Source organism: Aythya marila (assembly GCF_965140915.1).
Source record: "Aythya marila genome assembly, contig: HAP1_HAP1_SCAFFOLD_158, whole genome shotgun sequence".
NCBI lineage: Eukaryota > Metazoa > Chordata > Aves > Anseriformes > Anatidae > Aythya > Aythya marila.
In genome coordinates this window covers 949,601-968,345 of record NW_028136675.1, presented here as the reverse complement: position 1 = coordinate 968,345, position 18,745 = coordinate 949,601, and the positions used below count along the sequence as shown (strand labels likewise).

The 18,745-nt window shown below is 48.9% G+C and overlaps 1 protein-coding gene across 1 annotated transcript; it reads right to left on the bottom strand.

Annotated features, from left to right (window-relative positions):
* Positions 1 to 11,595: 11,595 nt before the first annotated feature.
* On the bottom strand, positions 11,596 to 12,561 carry LOC309891572 (olfactory receptor 14C36-like; the record flags this gene model as incomplete). The annotated part of the gene is made up of 1 exon (XM_082785928.1): positions 11,596 to 12,561. Exon 1 carries the CDS (start codon positions 12,550 to 12,552, stop codon positions 11,596 to 11,598), a length of 957 nt encoding a protein of 318 aa, XP_082642054.1. The 5' UTR covers positions 12,553 to 12,561.
* Positions 12,562 to 18,745: the final 6,184 nt, after the last annotated feature.

Genomic DNA, 18,745 nt, shown 5'->3' with positions numbered 1-18,745 from the left:
GTCATTTGTGAACCTCATTCACTGGAAACAGGGAAATGTCAGAGAAACTATTGAAACATGTATCGTTTCTCTCTTCACACCTAGTCTCTACTTTTCAGCTGCAGTCCCTTCTCATCTACTCACATTTTTCTTCCCACACAAGTAGCAAAACAGATGGGCTCACAGGTCATGGGGAATTTATGCTGTTTCAAACGTGTGTTACTGGCCACAAGATGCTTCTTTTCCTCTTGTTCAGTGAATGGGACTAGATAAAACACTACACTTCCCTGATACAACTGCAGTTTTTTTTTTTTTTTTTTTTTTTTTTTCTGGCTTCATCCCTGATGTATTACTTGTATTTTGAAAATATGTTCTTAAATATATCTCAGATTTTTCCCTGTGTTTCCTTTGGTGAAGCTTGATTCTTTTGGGCTATCTTTAATTTATTTAATGTTCAGTAAGGGTCTGATTTTATTTAACATGCAAGTGCAACTTACCCCCCCAGTCTTAATGGCATTGCAACCACATGCACTGCACTATACATTTATTGTAGTACTCCTCCCAGCTTTCACTGTATTCATCGTGTCTAGTTTATTTCTAGTCTCTATATCCACATTACCCTTCTCCTGTGGCCTGAGTGGCTTTTCAGCATATTCTGTAAGGAAGCAATCCTGTATTAGTCTTATAATCATGCTTGCTTGGCAGTTTTTCCCACTAACATTTTCCTAGGAAATGTCTAGGTAATTGAACTCCTCCACTGGATCATTACGCTGGATTCGATACAGACTTCCTTCATCTGTAAAAACGTTTCCTGATACACTTTCTCATCCTCTCCTGAAAGTCTCTGGCAAGGTCCAAGGAATAACTTTTTCCATATCTCATTCTTCTGTTTACTTCAAACAGTCCCTGTTGTGTCAGCCAAAATCCTAGTGTCATTTATTTCTGTTTATTCAGTATTCTCCCCGTACGCAAATTACTCCCTCCCTCATTACTTTTGTTTTACCTCACCCATCCGCAAACTTTATACCTTGGTAATTTTATCTCCCAGTTGATAGCTTGAATTAACCAAGTCTCTGTCATTCCAATGTAATCATAATTTTCCCTCAACACATGTTTGAAATACAGCAATCTTTTTTCATACATGTTTGTTTCTAGCATTTGTAAAACACATTCATCCTGTTCTTTGTCCTTTTTGGTCACTTTTTTTTTTGAATGTGTAGAAAGAAAGGGTTTCCACATTGACTTAATTTACAAATTCAGTGCCCCTTTCTCTAAGCGTTAAAGTCCTTATCTTTTTTGTCTATGTGAACTCTGGCTTCTGAGCAATAAAAGAAAATTAAGACTCTTTAAATTACTTTTCTCATCTCAGTCTGAAAGTGTTTCTGCAAAGTCAATCTCTTTTGATTTTGAAGGGTTGTTAAGCCTTCTCTTTAGGTAAGAGACCTCAAACTTCTCTCCACAGAGGATTTTGACCCAGTATACCAGTAGTTAGCCTATAAGATCAATCCTTTGCCTCCTTTATTCAGATTGCCCTTTGAAAGTTACTTAAATGGTAGATCCACATGATTAGTTCTTTCTTTGTCAAGCAGACACTCATGCTGTCAGTCCTCTCTTGGTGCCAATACCTTCAGTGTGGACTAAGATTCCTGGAAGCTTTCTGACACCCTTTCAGTATTTTGAACTTTTGTCTGGTTGAGAATTGGAATATTGATTTACTTGTCTGGTTTGCTTATACCACGTGTTGTCCCCTCCACCCCCCCCTCCCCTTTTTTTTTCTTCATTGTTCTCCTTTTCTGATAGAGATAGGGTGATACAGAAGAGTTTGGATGCTTATTAATCAAAAATAAATCGAATTTTGGAAATGGAAAACAATCACTTATCTATCTGTAAATGGCAGAGAGCTGCTCTCTCGCTATCTTGCAGCTGCCCATGGAAAGTACAAATCTGGGCTCAGAGGACTGAAATAACTCCACCCTGTTCTGTTTTGCACCAGTCTAATCTTCACTCCAGCTGCTTCTGCCTAAACACAGGGCAGCACCTTAACTATCAAAATGGCTGATTAAATGATAGATTTACCACTTTTCCTAATCTGTGAAAAGCACAGTTCAAAACTATGTGTTTCTTAGTTGAATAAAGCCAGAGGAAAAAGTGATTCTTCCATAAGTCAGATTTATAGCTTCGCTCTTCCTTTCCTCCTTTCTCACTTTCACTATGTCCTATTGTCAGCTGTTCCTCTCCAGTTGCCCTATTTTACAGCTATTGCTTCCCACTTCTTTTGATATACATGTATTTACCTATAACCCATGTCTACATCTGCACACCAACCTTGTCTTGTCTAGCTAACCGGAGACATATTTCACTGCAGTTCTGTGAGCTGCATGAGCTCTTATGATTCTGCCAGCTGATGAAGATTGACCTGCTGTAGAGGGAATGAAAAACTGGGACGTCTTTTCATTCTTCCTGTCAGTAAAACACCTGCTTCTAAGCCTTCCATTAAGAGAAATAATAATAATAAAAAAATCCACCATATTATATTACAGTAAAACTACACGGTGCAGGGAGATTGATTTAGGCAATACGTGTTTATCCAGATTGGAATATACTTTGAAGTCTGAGGGTGAGGGCCTCATACTTCAAAGAGCTCTAAGGATTTATGGAACAGATGGTAAGACTGAGAGTGCCGTGTGAACCCATCAGCGTGGACACAGATCTTGGAATCTAGATGTTCGTGTTTGACACATGACTGAACACATGAACCATAAATAACAGCGATCCCTGTTTGTAGGAGATGAGCCTTTGATGCGTGGAAGTGGTTCTATTTTGCTATATCATGGGATAGCGAGCATGGGAAGCAGTGCATCACTAGTTAGTTCAGGAGTGACTGATAGATAGGGTGGACCTTGCTAGCTCTTGTGTAATCTGTTTGCTACTTGGAGAACTCCTTTCTTTCTGCAGTGAGATATATCTTGCTCAGAAGTAAATGGAATCTAATTATTTGTGGGCTGAAATAAGAACAAATGGAGATATAGAAAGAACTATGTCTAGATCAGCAGAGCAATGAAGAAAAAGTCCAAGAGAGGAAAAAGTGTATGACAGCATAAGAGAGGAAAAAGGTAATTCAGAATGCAAGTGAATGCATGTAGGAGAAGAAACTAAACAAAATTACACAAAACGATTGTAGAAATAGATTAAGTATATAGATGTAAAAGATAAGTAATAGAGAGTGAAAACATGATTACACCAAGAAAACTGTGTTTAAAAACATGCATTTACCTAACTTAGGACTTTAACTTGCAAAATACCATGTCATCAGTGCCAAAGATTACTTGACTACTGTTAGCTTGTGCAGCACTAAAAGCATAATCATGTCAATTACTTCTTTGCATAATTTTTCCTATTTCTAAGAGTTGATATGGAAATGATCCGTTCTGTATCAGTACAATTTCTGAACACTTGACAAGAGATACTGTGGCTTCCCCTTCAGAAAAGAGTCTCGAGAGCCGAGTACAGGGGGACAATCACTTCCCTAGCCCTGCTGGCCACACTGCTTCTTATACCAGCCAGGATGCTGTTGGCCTTCTTGGCCAGCTGAGCACACTGCTGGCTCATATTCAGCCGACTATCCTCTAAAACTTCCAGGTCCTTCTCTGCCAGGCAGCTTTCCAACCACTCATCTCCCAGCCTGTAGCGCTGCTTGGGGTTGTTGTGTCCCAGGTGTAGGACCCGGCACTTGGCCTTGTTGAACTTCATGCAGTTGGCCTCAGCCCATCGGTGCAGCCTATCCAGATCCTCCTGCAGAGCTTTCCTACCCTCGAGCAGATCGACACACGCACCTAACTTGGTGTCATCTGCGAACTTACTGAGGGTGCACTCGATCCCCTCATTCAGATCATCGATAAAGATATTAAAGAGGACTGGCCCTAGTCCTTAGCCCTGGGGGACTCGTTTAGTGACCGGCCTCCAAGTGGCTTTAGCTCCAGTTAAATGTAACTGGACTACAACAGCAGGCATGCTTCTAGCCACACATGCCTTTTTCCAGAGAGCAAGCTGAAGAACATGGCAACCCCCAGGCTGCTGCACCCTGAGGGGCAAGGGCAGAGCAAAGCCCAGGCTGGAACAACACAAAGCGTTGGGGACGGCCATGGCTGCGGAATGCTGGCCCCAAGGGCGGTTGGGCGGTTGGGCAGGCCTGTACCGGCTGCCCGTGCTGACGGGGAGGCTGCTCGGCTGCCTGCTCCTCCCGCTCAAGTGTCTGCTCCAGACACAACCTCAACCAGAGGGAGTCAGCTTCTTTTTCCTCTCTAACTGCAAGCAGGACAGTGATACGCTTGGGCCAGGACGAGAGTGACCGCTCCATCAGGATGACGGGAGACAGATTGACGTGGTGAGACACTCGAGGTTGTTGGGCACAGAGGCAGGGTCAGCCCCTGGTCACACGGGGATGCTGCTCTGTTAGTTCTTTCTCTTATTATAGCCAGACACACACAGCGATGGGAAGCAGACGATGGCACAATCGTGGCGACTCTCCCTTTGAGAAGTCAGCTGAGAGGAAGAGCTGCCAACGCTCTCCAGGACAGGTAAGATCTCCCCAACCCACACCCACAAGGCTCTAACTGCAAGCAGGAAGGTGACACGCTCGGGCCAGGAGGGCAGTGACTGCTCCATGAGGACGATGGGACAGGGACAGCTTTGGGGAGTTGCTAGAGACCCTCGGGCACAGAGGCAGGGGCTGCCCGTGTTAAGAGGGATGCTGCTCTGTCTCGTGGTGCTTCTCTTTCAGCCAGAAACGCACAGGAATGGAACCAGACCATGGCACAATCCTTGCCGCTCTCCCCTTGAGAAGTCAGCTGTAAGGAAGAGCTGCCAACGCTCTCCTGGACAGGTAAGACTGCCCAAATCCATACCCACCAGATACTAACAGCAAGCAGGATGGTGACATGATCGGGGTAGGACGGGAGTGGCCGCTGTATCAGGATGATGGAACAATGACAGCCTCGGTGAGTCACTGGAGACTGTCGGGCACAGAAGTAGGGGCATCCTGTGGTCTAAGAGGGATGCTTGTCTGTTTGTTGATTCTTCTTTTTCAGCCAGAATCACACAGCGATTTGACCAGACCATGTCAAAATCCTGGCCGCTCTCCCCTTTAGAAGTCTGCTTGAATAAGTGCTGCCAATGCACTCCAGGACAGGTAAGATTGCCCAAATCCACACCCACCACTGTCCACAGTAAACAGGACGGTGACACGATCAGGCTAGGACGGGAGTGAGAGCTCCATCAGGACGACGGGACACGGACAGCCTCGGTGAGTCACTAGATACTCTTGAGCAGAGAGGAAGGGGCTGCCCTTGATCACATGGGGGTGCTCCTCCATTTGTTTTGTCTTTTATTAAAGTCAGACACATACAGTGATGGGACGAGACCACTGCACAATCCTTGCCTCTCTCCCCTTGGGAAGTCATCTGGAAGGAACTTCCAGCGCTCTCTAGGACAGTTAAGATCTCCCCAACCTACGCCCAGCAGGCTGGGCATTGCTGCTCCGTTTGGTGCTTTTCCTCTTTCAGCCAGAAACGGCACAATCCTGCCGTCTCTGCCCTTGACCACTCATCTAGGAGGAAGAGCTGCCAACGCTCCCTAGGACAGGTAAGATCGCCCCAACCCACATCCACCAGCCTCTAACAGCAAGCAGGAAGGTGACATGATCGGGGTAGGACGGTAGTGTCCTCTGTTTCAGGATGACGGAACAATGACAGCCTTGGTGAGTAGGCGGAGATCCTCGGGCACTGAAGTAGGGGCAGCCTGTGGTCTCAGGGGGATGCTGTTCCGTTTGGTGCTTCTCTTTTGCAGCCAGATTCACACAGAGATGGCACCAAACCACAGCACATTCCTGGCCACTCTCCCCTTGAGAAATCACCTGGAATAAGAGCTTCCAACCCTCTCCAGGACAGGAAAGATCACCCTAACCCACACCCACCAGGTTCTATTAGCAAGCAGGATGGTGACATGATTGGGGTAGGACGGGAGTGACCACTGAATCAGGATGATGGAGCAATGACAGTCTCAGTGAGTCGTGGTAGAGCCTTGGGCAGATAGGCAGGGGCTGCCCATGGTCATGGAGGGATGCTGCTCCTCTTTTTCCTTCTCTTATTAAAGCCAGACACACACAGACTTGACTCCAGACCACGGCACACTCCTGGCCTCTCTCCCCTTGAGAAGTCAGCTGGAAGGAAGAACTTGCCATGCTCTTCAGGAGAGGTAAGATCACCCCAAACCACAGTCACCAAGGTCCACAGCAAACAGGAAGGTGATTCGATTGGTCCAGGACGGCAGTGAGCACTCCAACAGGATGATGGGAGGTGGTCAGACTTGGTAAGATGCTCGAAAACCTAGGGCACAGAGGCAGGGTCATCCTGTGGTCACACGGGGGTGCTGCTCCGTTTGTTCTTTCTGATATTAAAGCCAGACACACACAGCGATGGGACGAGAGCATGGCACAGTCCTGGCCTCTCTCCCCTTGAGAAGTCATCTGGAAGGAACTTCCAGCACTCTCCAGGACAGGTAAGATCGCCTCAACCTACGCCCAGCAGGCTGTAAGAGCAAGGAGGACGGTGACACACTCGCGCCAGGATGGCAGTGAGCGCTCCATGAGGACGAGAGGACACGGACAGCCTCGGTGAGACGCTAGATACTCTTGAGCAGAGAGGCAGGGGCTGCCCATGGTCACAGGGGGTTGCTGCTCTGTTTGGTGTTTTTCCTCTTTCAGCTAGAAACAGCACAATCCTGGCCTCTCTGCCCTCGAGCAATCAGCTGGACGAAAGAGCTGCCAATGTTCTCCAGGACAGGTAAGATAGCCCGAATGCACACCCACCAGGTACTAACTGCAAGCAGGACAGTGAAATGATCAGGTTAGGACGGGAGTGACCGCTGCATGAGCATGATGGGACATGGACAGCCTCGGTGAGTCGCTGGAGACCCTTGGGCACTCAGGCAAGTGCTGCCCATGGTTACAGGGGGATGCTGCTTAGTTTGGTGCTTTTCCTCTTTCAGACAGAAACATACCTAGCCATTAGACCGGACCATGGCAAACTTCTGGCCTCTCTGACCTCGAGCACTCATCTGGAGGAAGAGATGCCAACGCTCTCCAGGACAGGTAAGATCGCTCCAACCCTCACCCTTGATGGTGCACAGGAAGCAGGAAGCTGACAGAGTTGGGGCAGGACGGCAATGAATGCTTCATCAGGAAGTCGGGACACAGACATCCTCAGTGAGTCACTAGATACTCTTGAGCAGAGAGGCAGTGTCTGCCCGTACGTACAGAGGGATGCTGCTCCATTTGGTGCTTCTCTTTTGCAGCCAGAATCACACAGAAATGACACAAAAACACAGCACACTCCTGGCCACTCTCCCCTTCAAAAATCAGATGGAAGAAAGAGCTCCCAAAGCAGTCCAGCACAGGAATGATCACCCTAACCCACACCCTTGATGGTCCACAGCAAGCAGGAAGCTGACAGTGAATGCTGCATCAGGAAGACGGAACACAGACAGGCTCGGTGAGTCGCTAGATACTCTTGTGCAGAGAGGCAGGGGCTGCCCGTGGTTACAGGGAGGTGCTGCTTTGTTTTGTGCTTCTTCTCTTTCAGCCAGACACACACAGCAACGAGACCAGACCACAGCAAACTTCTGGCCTCTCTGCCCTCCATGACTCATCTGGGAGGAAGAGATGCCAACGCTCTCCAGGACAGGTAAGATCGCCCAAACCCACACCCACCAGGTTCTAACAGCAAGAAGGATGGTGACATGATTGGGGTAGGACGGGAGTGGTCGCTGCATCAGGATGATGGAACAATGACAGCCTCGGTGAGTCACTGGAGACCCTCGGGCACTGAAGTAGGGGCAGCCTGTGGTCTCAGGGGGATGCTGCTCTGTTTGGTGCTTCTTCTTTTGCAGCCAGACACACACAGCGTTGGCACCAAAGGACAGCACACTCCTGGCCACTCTCCCCTTGAGAACTCAGCAGGAAGGAAGAGCTGCCAACCCTCTCCAGGACAGGTAAGATCGCCCCAAGCTACACCCTTGATGGTCCACAACAAGCAGGAAGCTGACAGAATGGGGGCAGGATGGCAGTGAATGCTGCATGAGGAAGACGGGACACAGACAGCCTCGGTGAGTTGCTAGATAGTCTTGAGCACAGAGGCAGGGTTAGCCCCTGGTCACACAGGGATGCTGCTCTGTTTGTTCTTTCGCTTATTAAAGCCAGACACAAACAGCAATGGGACCAGATCACGGCAATATCATGGCGACTCTCCCTTTAAGAAGTCATGTGGAAGGAATTTCCAGTGCTCTCCAGGACAAGTACGATGGCCCCAACCCACATCCACCACTGTCCACAGAAAGCAGGAAGGTGACACGCTCAGGCCAGGAGGGCAGTGACCGCTCCATGAGGATGACGGGACACGGACAGCCTCGGTGAGTCACTAGAGACCCTCGAGCACTCAGGCAGGGGCTGCCCGTGGTCACAGGGGGTTGCTGCTCCATTTGGTGCTTCTCTTTTGCAGCAAGAATCACACAGTGATGGGACCAAAACACAGCACAATCCTGGCCGCTCTCCCCTTGAGAAGTCAGCTGGAATAAGAACTGCAAACGCTCTCCAGGACACGGAAGATTGCCCCAACCCACACCCACCAGGTTCTATTAGCAAGCAGAAAGATGACATGATCGGGGTAAGACGGGAGTGACCGCTCCATCAGAATGACAGGACACGGAGAGCCTTGGTGAGTAGCTGGAGACCCTCAGGCAAAGAGGCAGTGTCTGCCCGTACATACAGAGAGATGCTGCTCCGTTTGGTGCTTCCCTTTTGCAGCCAGAATCACACAGAAATGACACAAAAACACAGCACACTCCTGGCCACTCTCCCCTTCAAAAATCAGATGGAAGAAAGAGCTCCCAAAGCAGTCCAGCACAGGAATGATCACCCTAACCCACACCCTTGATGGTCCACAGCAAGCAGGAAGCTGACAGTGAATGCTGCATCAGGAAGACGGAACACAGACAGGCTCGGTGAGTCGCTAGATACTCTTGTGCAGAGAGGCAGGGGCTGCCCGTGGTCACAGGGAGGTGCTGCTTTGTTTTGTGCTTCTTCTCTTTCAGCCAGACACACACAGCGATGAGACCAGACCACGGCAAACTTCTGGCCTCTCTGCCCTCCATGACTCATCTGGGAGGAAGAGCTGCCAACGCTCTCCAGGACAGGTAAGATTGCCCCAATGCACACCCACCAGGCTCTAACTGCAAGCAGGGTGGTGACAAGTTCAAGTCAGGACAAGAGTGACCACTGCATGAGGATGACGGGACAAGGACAGCCTCGGTGAGTCACTGGAGACACTTGGGCACTTAGGCAAGCGCTGCCTATGGTTGCAGGGGGATGCTGCTCTGTTTGGTGCTTCTTCTCTTTCAGCCAAAATCACACGGAGTGTGGACCAGACCACGGCACAATCCTGGCCGCTCTCCCATTGAGCAGTCAGCTGGAATAAGAGCTGCCAACGCTCTCCAGGACAGGTAAGATTTCCCCAACCTACACCCCAGCATGGTCTCATAGCAAGCAGGACAGTGACACGCTTGGGCCAGGATGGGAGTGACCGCTCCATCAGGATGACGGGAGACGGATTGACGTGGTGAGATGCTCAAATCTGTTGTGCACAGAGGCAGGGTCAGCCCCTGGTCACACGGGGATGCTGCTCCGTTTGTTCTTTCTCTAATTAAAGCCAGACACACACAGCTATGGGAAGCAGACGATGGCACAATCGTGGCGACTCTCCCCTTGAGAAGTCATCTGGAAGGAACATTCAGCGCTATCCAGGACAAGTAAGATGACCCCAACCCACACCCACCAGCCTTGAACAGCAAGCAGGAAGGTAACATGATCGGGTGAGGATGGGAGTGACCGCTCCATGAGGATGATGGGACAGGGACGGCCTCAGTGGGTCACTTGAGACCCTTGGGCACAGAGACAGGGGTGGCCGGGGTCACAGAGGGATGCTGCTCCTTTTGGTGCTTCTGTTTTGCAGCCAGAATCACACAGCGATGGGAGCAAACCACAGCACACTGCTGGCCACTCTCCCCTTGAGAAACCACCTGGAATAAGAGCTGCCAACCCTCTCCAGGACAGGTAAGATCACCCCAAGCTACAACCCTGATGGTCCACAGGAGGCAGGAAGCTGACAGAATGGGGGCAGGACGGCAGTGAATGCTGAATCAGGAAGACGGATGTCCTGGTTTCAGTTAGAACAGAATTAATTTTCTTCCTAGTAGCTGGTGGAATGCTGTGTTTTGGCTTAGGATGAGAAGAGTGCTGATAACACCCCGATGCTTTAATTGTTGCAGAGCAGTGCTTATACCAAGCCAAGGACATCTCAGCCTTTTGCTCTGTCCTGCCAACAGGCAGGCTGGGGGTGCAGTAAGAGCTGGGAGGGGACAGACCCAGGACAGGTTACCCAAACTAGCCAAAGGGGTATTCCATACCATCTGATGTCATGCTAAACAATATATAGGGGTGGCTAGCCGGGGGGAGGGGACCGGACTGCTTGGGGTTAGGCTGGGCATCGGTCAGCGGGTGGTGAGCAATTGCATTGTGCATCACTTGTTTGTACATATTATTATTAGTAGTACTATTATCATCATTGTATTATTATTATTATTATTATTATTATTGTTATTGTTATTGTTATTGTTATCATTATTATTTTCCTGTCTTAATTAAACTGTCTTTATCTCAACTCACGGGCTTCACTTTCCATTTCTCTCCCCCGTCCCAGAGAGGGAGGGGGAGGGTGAGCGAATGGCTGCGTGGTGTTTAGCTGCCAGCCGGGTTAAACCACGACACCTCCTCTCTGCCTGCTGGATGCCCACTCTCTTCTCTGAGACTGCAGAGTCACAGGTTCCCAGTGAATACCTGGCTTTAGTTCTATCCCTGTGGCTGAGCTCACAGTGGGATATCTCTCACTTTCTGAAGGGCTGCACTCACAGGCTCTGCTGTCCCTGGAGGTACTTTGGTCTTTGCAGGCAGCTCCAGATTCCCCTCCTCAAGTTCATCACCTACGGGTCACATGTGGGAACAGCCCTGGCTATGTAATGCAGTGACCATTTGCTGCCTCTGCTGTCAGTAGAGACCCATGGATGAGTGTTAAATCTAGCCCTTGGTCTCTGACAGGTCACAATGCAAAAATGAGCCATTATCTCCAGAACTGAAACAGGAACAGATCCTTGTGGGGAACAATCATTTGGGCCTATTCTTGGCAGTGGTTTGGGAAGGAAAGCCCAGACTTCAGGCATTGCACTGGGGTAATTCTGTTTTATTACAGAGATGTCATGAGAGAGTCTTCACTGACTCACAATGTTAGATGCACATTTATACAGCCTCCATATGAGACAGAATAGGTTCATTCATTTATAGCGGGGGGTGGAGTGGAAGGAGGGATGGGAGAAATGCAAACACATGTAGGAATGCAAGGCGCACAAGAACTCATAGTGATGATGATGATGATGACGGTGATGATAACAATAAGAAGAATAAGAATAAGAAAAACCAAAACACAGTCCTGGAAGGGGATGTACTGGGGCTCATTACTGAAGAGTGAAGGGGTCTTTATGAGTACTGAAAAAAATCCAGATCATCATTTTCCAAACTGCATCCTTCATTTCCTGGTTCCTCATGCTGTAGATGAGGGGGTTCACTGCTGGAGGCACTACTGAGTACAGAACTGTCAACAAAAGATTTTGGGATGAGGAAAAGATGGAGGGAGGCTTCAGGTAGGCAAATGTGACAGTAATAAGAAACAGGGAGACGACAGCCAGGTGAGGGAGACACATGGAAAAGGCTTTGTGACGGCCCTGCTCAGATGGGATCCTCAGCACTGCTCTGAAGATCTGCACATAGGACGGCACAAGGAAAACAAAACACACAAAAAATAAACAGGCACATACCACAAGAAGCTGAACTTCTCTTAGGTAGGTGTCTGAGCAGGAGAACTTGAGGATCCGGGGAATTTCACAGAAGAACTGGTCCAGGGCATTGCCTTGGCAGAATGATAGGGAAAAGGTATTAGCAGTATGCAGGACAGCATTGAGAAAGCCACTGCCCCAGACAGCTGCTATCATGTTGACACAAGCTCTGCTGTCCATTATTGTCCTGTAGTGCAGGGGTTTGCAGATGGCAATGTAGCGGTCATAGGCCATGATGATGAGAAGAGAAAACTCTGCTGCGACAAAGACAACAAACATAAAGACCTGGGTGGAACAACCTGCATAGGAAATGATCCTGGTGTCCCAGAGGTAGTTGGCCATGGCTTTGGGAACAGTGGTGGAGATGGAGCCCAGGTCGAGGAGGGCAAGGTTGAGGAGGAAGAAGTACATGGGGGTGTGGAGGCGGTGGTTGCAGGCTATGGCTGTGAGGATGAGGCCGTTGCCCAGGAGGGCAGCCAGGTAGATGCCCAGGAAGAGCCCGAAGTGCAGGAGCTGCAGCTCGTGTGTGTCTGCGAATGGCAGGAGGAGGAACTCAGTGGGGAAGCTGCTGTTGGACATTTGCTGTCTCTAGGACCAAAACAAAATCAAAACCAACCAAACAAAAAACAAAACAAAACAAAACAAAAACAAACAAACAAACAAAAACAAGCAAACAAACAAAGAAAAACAGAGACGAGTTACCGAAACTTCTCTGAAAAAAATCCCCTGCTTCTTTCACAGAAATCACCATTCTCTGAGCTTGCATTTCAGCTATGGAAGTGACACTGCAGGGCAGGTACTCTTAGCCTCATCATGGTGTATCACCTTGCAAGACACAGGCTCCTCTCTTCTTCTGGAGGTCCAGCTGAGGAGGAGGTGGCTCATGCCCTAAAGCCCCTGAGGGCAGAGGCTGTGCTGGGTGGCAGAGGAGAGCAGGGGGTTGTGCAGAGAGGTGCCTGCACTGCAGGCCTGTCAGGGAGTACCTGAATCCCCCCTCCCTTGGTGTTTCAGGCAGCAGCTCCCTCTCGCTCCCTGCCCAGGTCTCTGCTACCTGGAGCTGTCCCTGCTGGCATCTCCTTCCCTGTCCCCACATCTCCTCCCTGCTAACAGACCCTGTCCCACCCACTGTGTGCTCAGCTCTGCCTGCAGACACCTGCAGGCAGATTTTCAGGGACAACTCCCTGTGTTTACTGGGAGTTTTTCTATTGTAAAAAGAGGTAACAAGAACTGGGGTCTCAGTGCCTTCATAGTAATGTAGAAATAAACTCCCATTTCCCAAGGCCACCCAGCAAAGCAAGAGGAGAAATATCAAAGCACACAATGCTTCTCTTCAAGAATACCTTGCTCTGATTTTTCTCTCATGGAGTCTACTCTGAAGTGCCCTGGAAGTGCTGTGGTGCCATGAGCAGGCTGCCCCAGGCAGCAGCCTCCAGCCAGCAGCAGGATCCTGTCCTGCCAGGGGGCTCCTTCCACACACAGCTTCTCCCCACAGCACCCTGGGCAGGCTGAGTGCTGAGCCTGGCAGGCAGCAGAGGCCCTGCCTCGGTGCACAGCCCCTGGGGCAGAGCAGGGACCCTGCTCTGCACCACAGCCCTGGACACCCCTGCCTGCACCCTGGCTGCACAGCCTGCAGCCAGCCCTTTAAGAACGAACCCTCATGTCCTGTCCCTCTGAGAGCTGTGGCAGGGAATCCCTGCTTTGGACCTTGTTATTCTCATCTATTTCAAAGAAGCTCTGAGAGTCGCCCTGAAAGCTCCACAGGCTGTGGGATTTGCCAGCAAATCTGGAGATGGCACCAGGAACAACAGCTGTGCTGCCCTGCAACCAGAGACTTACCCTGTTCAGGGCTGTGAAGATTTCTCCCGCAGTGAGCTCTCAGCATCCCCCCTCCACACTGCCTTTAACATCTCCCTCCCTTCTCTCAGCCACCTTTGTCCCCTGCAGGCAGTGCCCCCAGCCCTGCTGCGTTGTGCAGAGGAGCTGCTCCTGGGCAGAGCTGTCTCTCTGCAGCGCTGCCCGCTTGCCAGGAGCTTCCTTTGGGCCCAGGAGCCCGGCCCAGCTCATCAGCACAGGGAGCTCTTGACAAGTCCCTGTGCCTCCAGGGGAATCCAGCCTGAAACAGACTGAAACATTCACTAATATTTTTTCCCTCCACTGAGGAAGGAAACTCTTTTCCAGCACTATCGTACCTCATATCTGAAAAAGTATTAGTTCTGTGAGTGACCTTTCTCTGCAGAGCTGCTCTCAATGATTTCTTCTCCCAGTCTGTACTCATGGCTGAGATTGCCCTGGTCCAGGTGCAGAATCTTGCATTTGGACTTGTTGAACATCATTATGTTAACATTGGGCCCACTTCTCAAGCTTGTCCAGGTCCCTTTGAGTGGCTTCTCTTCCTTCTGTTCAATCAGCTGCACTCTCAGCTTGATGTCATCTGCAAACTTGCTGATGGTGCACTCAATCCCACTGTCCATTTCATTGATAAAGATTTTCAATAGTCCCAGTCCCTGGAGAGACCCCCGAGGTAAACCTCTCTTCACCTGCCTCCAACTTGGAGATGGAGTTAAATGACCACCACTCTCTTGGTGTGACCTTCAAGCCAATTCCTTACCCACTGAGCGGTCCAACGCTCAAGCAATTCAAGAAACTCCTAGAGCATGTTGAGGATAAGTTTCTGGTCCAGACATTTGGACCGATTTGGAGACCAGGATGTCATGTGGGACCATGTCAAATGCCTTACAGAAGTCCATGGCATCAGTCAGTCTTCCCTTGTCAACTGATGCAGTCAGTTCATTATAGAAAATCAGCAGATTGGTCAGGCACAATTTACCTTTAGTGAAGCCATTCTGGTTGTCTTGGATCACGCCTTTGTTTCTCTTTTTCTTGCACCTGCCTTGATATTGCTTCCAGGAGGATCTTTCCCAAGATCTTGTCAGGCACAGAGGTGGGGCTCATCAGTCTGTAGTTCCCAGTGTATTTTTTCTACCATTTTTAAAAATGGGAATGATGTTTCCCTTTTTCCAGTCACCTGACTGCCAGACCTTTTTAAATATGATGGAAAGAATCTTGGCCACTGCATCAGCCAGTTCCTTCAGGACCCTGGGGTGCAAGTCATCAGGCCCCATAGACTTGTATGTCTTTACTTTCATCAGGTGGTCTCAAACTCGCTCTTCACTTACAGCGGGTGAGACTTGACTCCCTCAGCCTCCATTTACAGGTTCAAGGAAAAAAAAGTTCAGACTTGGGAAGCCTGACTGGCAGTGAAGACCAAGGCAAAGATATTGTTGAGTACCTTAACCTTCTCCATATCTGCTATTACCAGTTCACCCTTCTCATCCGTCAGAAGGGACACACTCTCCTTTGCCTTTCTTTTCTGGCCAATGTACCTCTAGAATCCCTTCCTGTTATTCTTTGCATCCCTTGCCAAGCTCAGTTCTGTCTGTGTCTTGGCTTTCCTGATCCCATCCCTGTATATCCGGACTGCATCCCTGTACTCTTCCCTGGCCACGTGTCTCCATTTCCACTGCCTGTGCATTTCCTTCTTGTGCCTCAGTTTGACCATCGGGTCCTTGCTCAGATGCCCCAGTTGTCTGCCCTCCCTGCCCACTTTCTTATGCAGGAGGATGGAGAGTTTCTATGCTCTAAGGAGAACATTCTTAAAGAGTTGCCAGCTCTGTTCAGCTTCTTTGTCCCTAAGGACAGTATTCCAGGGGATCTCGTCCACAAGGTCTTTAAGTAGCTTGAAGTTGGCTCTTCAGAAGTTCAAGGTCCTGACTTTGTTCTTCGCCAGGCCCACATTCCTTGAGATCACAAACTCAACGAGGACATTGTCACTGCAGCCCAGACTGCCTCCAATCTTAACCTCTTTAATGAGTTTGTCAGCACTAGTGAGCACCAGTGCCAGTAACACTTCGCTAGTTGCTCTGTATACCTGGACTGGGAACTTATCCTCAATGCTCTCTAAGTGTCTCCTGAATTGCTTACAACATGTTTTGTAGCTTTTCCGTCAGACACCCGAGTAGTTGAATTCCCCCATCAGGATGAGAGCATGAGAGCATGGCACTTCTTGTAGTTGAAGCATGAAGGCCTCATCCACAAGCTCTTCTTGATCAGGTAACCTGGAGAAGACCCCAATCACAAGGTGTCTTTTACTGGTGCGGTCTTTAACTTTTGCCTACAAGCTCTCAACCTGTCCATGGTTGTTTCTCAGAGGCATCTCTTTGCAATCAATCCTTTCCCTAACATACAGGGCAACACTTTCTCCCATTCTTCGCTGTCTCTCTCTTCTGAAGAGCTTGTAACCCTCAGTGCTTCCAGTTGTGTGAACCATCCCACCACGTTTCCATGAGAGCAGTTAGGTCATATTTGTCTAATTGCATCATGGTTTCCTTCAGCGACCATGAGATGGTGGAGCTGATTCAGAGGGGAGGGTAGTGTAGCTCACAAATAGCAAGATCAAAATCTTGACCATTGGGAGAGCCGTCTTTGGCCTCCTCACCTATCTGCATGGAAGAATCCTGTGAGTTTAGGAAAGCTATAACCTACCTGTAATTGAACTTGGCCAAGGATTTCAAAGGCAGTAAGAAGGGCTTCTGAAAGTATATAGGTGGCAAAAGGAAGGCTCCAGAAAATGTGGACCCACTGCTGAATGAGGCCCAATACCAGTTGAAATGAGACGTGGAAAAAGTTGAGGTACTGAATTCCTTCTTCACCTCAGTTATTACTGGCAAGACTGCCCTTCAGGAATCCCATGTCACAGAGAACGTAAGGAAGGTCTGGGGCATGGGCACTTGGAGGGAGTGGATCAGGTCAGGGCATACTTGACAAAATGGGATATATACAAGTCTATGGATTGCCTGACAAATCTGTGATATCTGACAAATCGTCTGGACTTCTACAAAAGGGTTACAGAACTGGCGAATAGAGGAAGGACTAACATCATCTACCTGGAACTGTGGAAATCATTTGATGCTGTCCCCCATGATATCCTTGTCTCTAAATTGGACAATGATTTGACGAGTGGACCACTCAGTGGGTAAGGCATTGGCTGGATAGTTGCATTCAAAGAGTTGCAGTCAATGACTCAATGTCCAAGTGGAGATCAGTAACGAGTGGTGTTCCTCACAGGTCAGTATTGGACTGGCACTGTTTAACATCTTTGTTGGTGACATGGCCAGTGGGATCAAATGCACCTTCAGCAAGTTTGTTTATGACAGCAAGCTATGTGGAGAAGTCAACATGCTGGAGGGTAGGGAAGCCATCCAGAAGGACTTTGACAGACTTGAGAGGTGGACCTGTGTGAACCTCATGAAGTTCAGCCAGGCCAAGTGTAAGGTCCTGAATCTGGACTGGGGCAATCCCAAACATATTTACAGGCTGGGTAGAGAATGGATCGAAAGTAGCCCTGAGGAGAAGGACATGGGGGTGCTGGTGGATGAGAAGCTCAACATGAGCCAGCAATGTGTGCCTGCAGCACAGAAAAACAACATTATCATGGGCTACATCAAAGAAAGCATGGCCAGCAGGTGAAGGAAGGTGATTCTCTCCCTCTGCTCTGCTTTTGTGAGAACTCACTTGGGGTCCTGCATTCATCTCTGGGGTCCCCAGCACAAGAAGGACATGGAAGTATTAGAATGAGTGCAGAGGAGGGACACAAAGATGATTAAGGGTCTCAAGAACCTCTCCTAGTGGAGAGGAGAGCTGGGAGGGAGTTGGGGTTGATCAGCCTGGAGGAGAGAGGGCTCCAGGGTGACTGTATAGCAGCCCTCCAATACCTAAAGGAAGCCTACAAAAAGCTGGGAAGGGCCTCCTTGTCAGGGAGTATAGTGATAGGACAAGGAGTAATGGTTTAAACCTAAAGAAGGGTAGGATTCAATTAGATTTAAGGAGGAAATGTTTTGCTCTGAGGAGGGTGAAGCACTGGAACAGATTGCCCAGAGAAGTTGTGGATGCCTCATCCCTGGAATTGGTGAAGACCAGATTGGATGGGGCTTTGAGCAACCTGATCTAGTGGAAGGTGTCCCTGCCCATGGCAGGGGGGTTGTAATTGGATGATGTATAAAATCCCTTCCAAGCCAAACCATTCTAAGATTCTGTGATTCTATTGGACCTGATGGGATTCACCCATGAGAGTGGAAGGAGCTGGCTGATGTCCTTGCAAGGCCGCTCTTGGTCATCTTGGATCCATCCTGGTGACTAGCAGAAGTGCCCCAAAACTGGAGGAAAGCAAATGTCCATCTTTGCTGCAAGAATGACAAGGAGGAGGGCCCAGGGAAGTGCAGGCTGCTTAGGCTCCACTCCATCCCAGTAAAGGTGATGGAGCAGCTCATCCTGGAACCCTATTCCAGGCTCAGGAGCAACAATAATATCATCAGGAGCAGTTGGGATATCTTCATGTAGGGGAAGTCACTCTTGACCAACTGGGACATGAAATGCCCCTGATGAAATAACAGGCCTGGCAGAAGAGGGCAGAGCAGTGGATATCGATACACTTTGACTTCAGTAAAGTTGCGAGGTAGATTAAACCTGGTAGGCAGCTAAGCACCACAGGTCTACGAGCTCACTCCTCCTACCTAGTGGGGTGCTTTGAAAAGAACTGAAGGTAAAAGTGAAAAAAAAAAAAAAAGTGGGCTGGAATAAAGACAGTTTAACAGCTAGATGTGCACACAAGCAACGACAACAACAAAACAACCAACCAACAAACAAACAAAAACCAGAACTTATTATTTTATTATTCACCATTTGCCATTGACAGGCAGATGTTTAGCCATTTGCA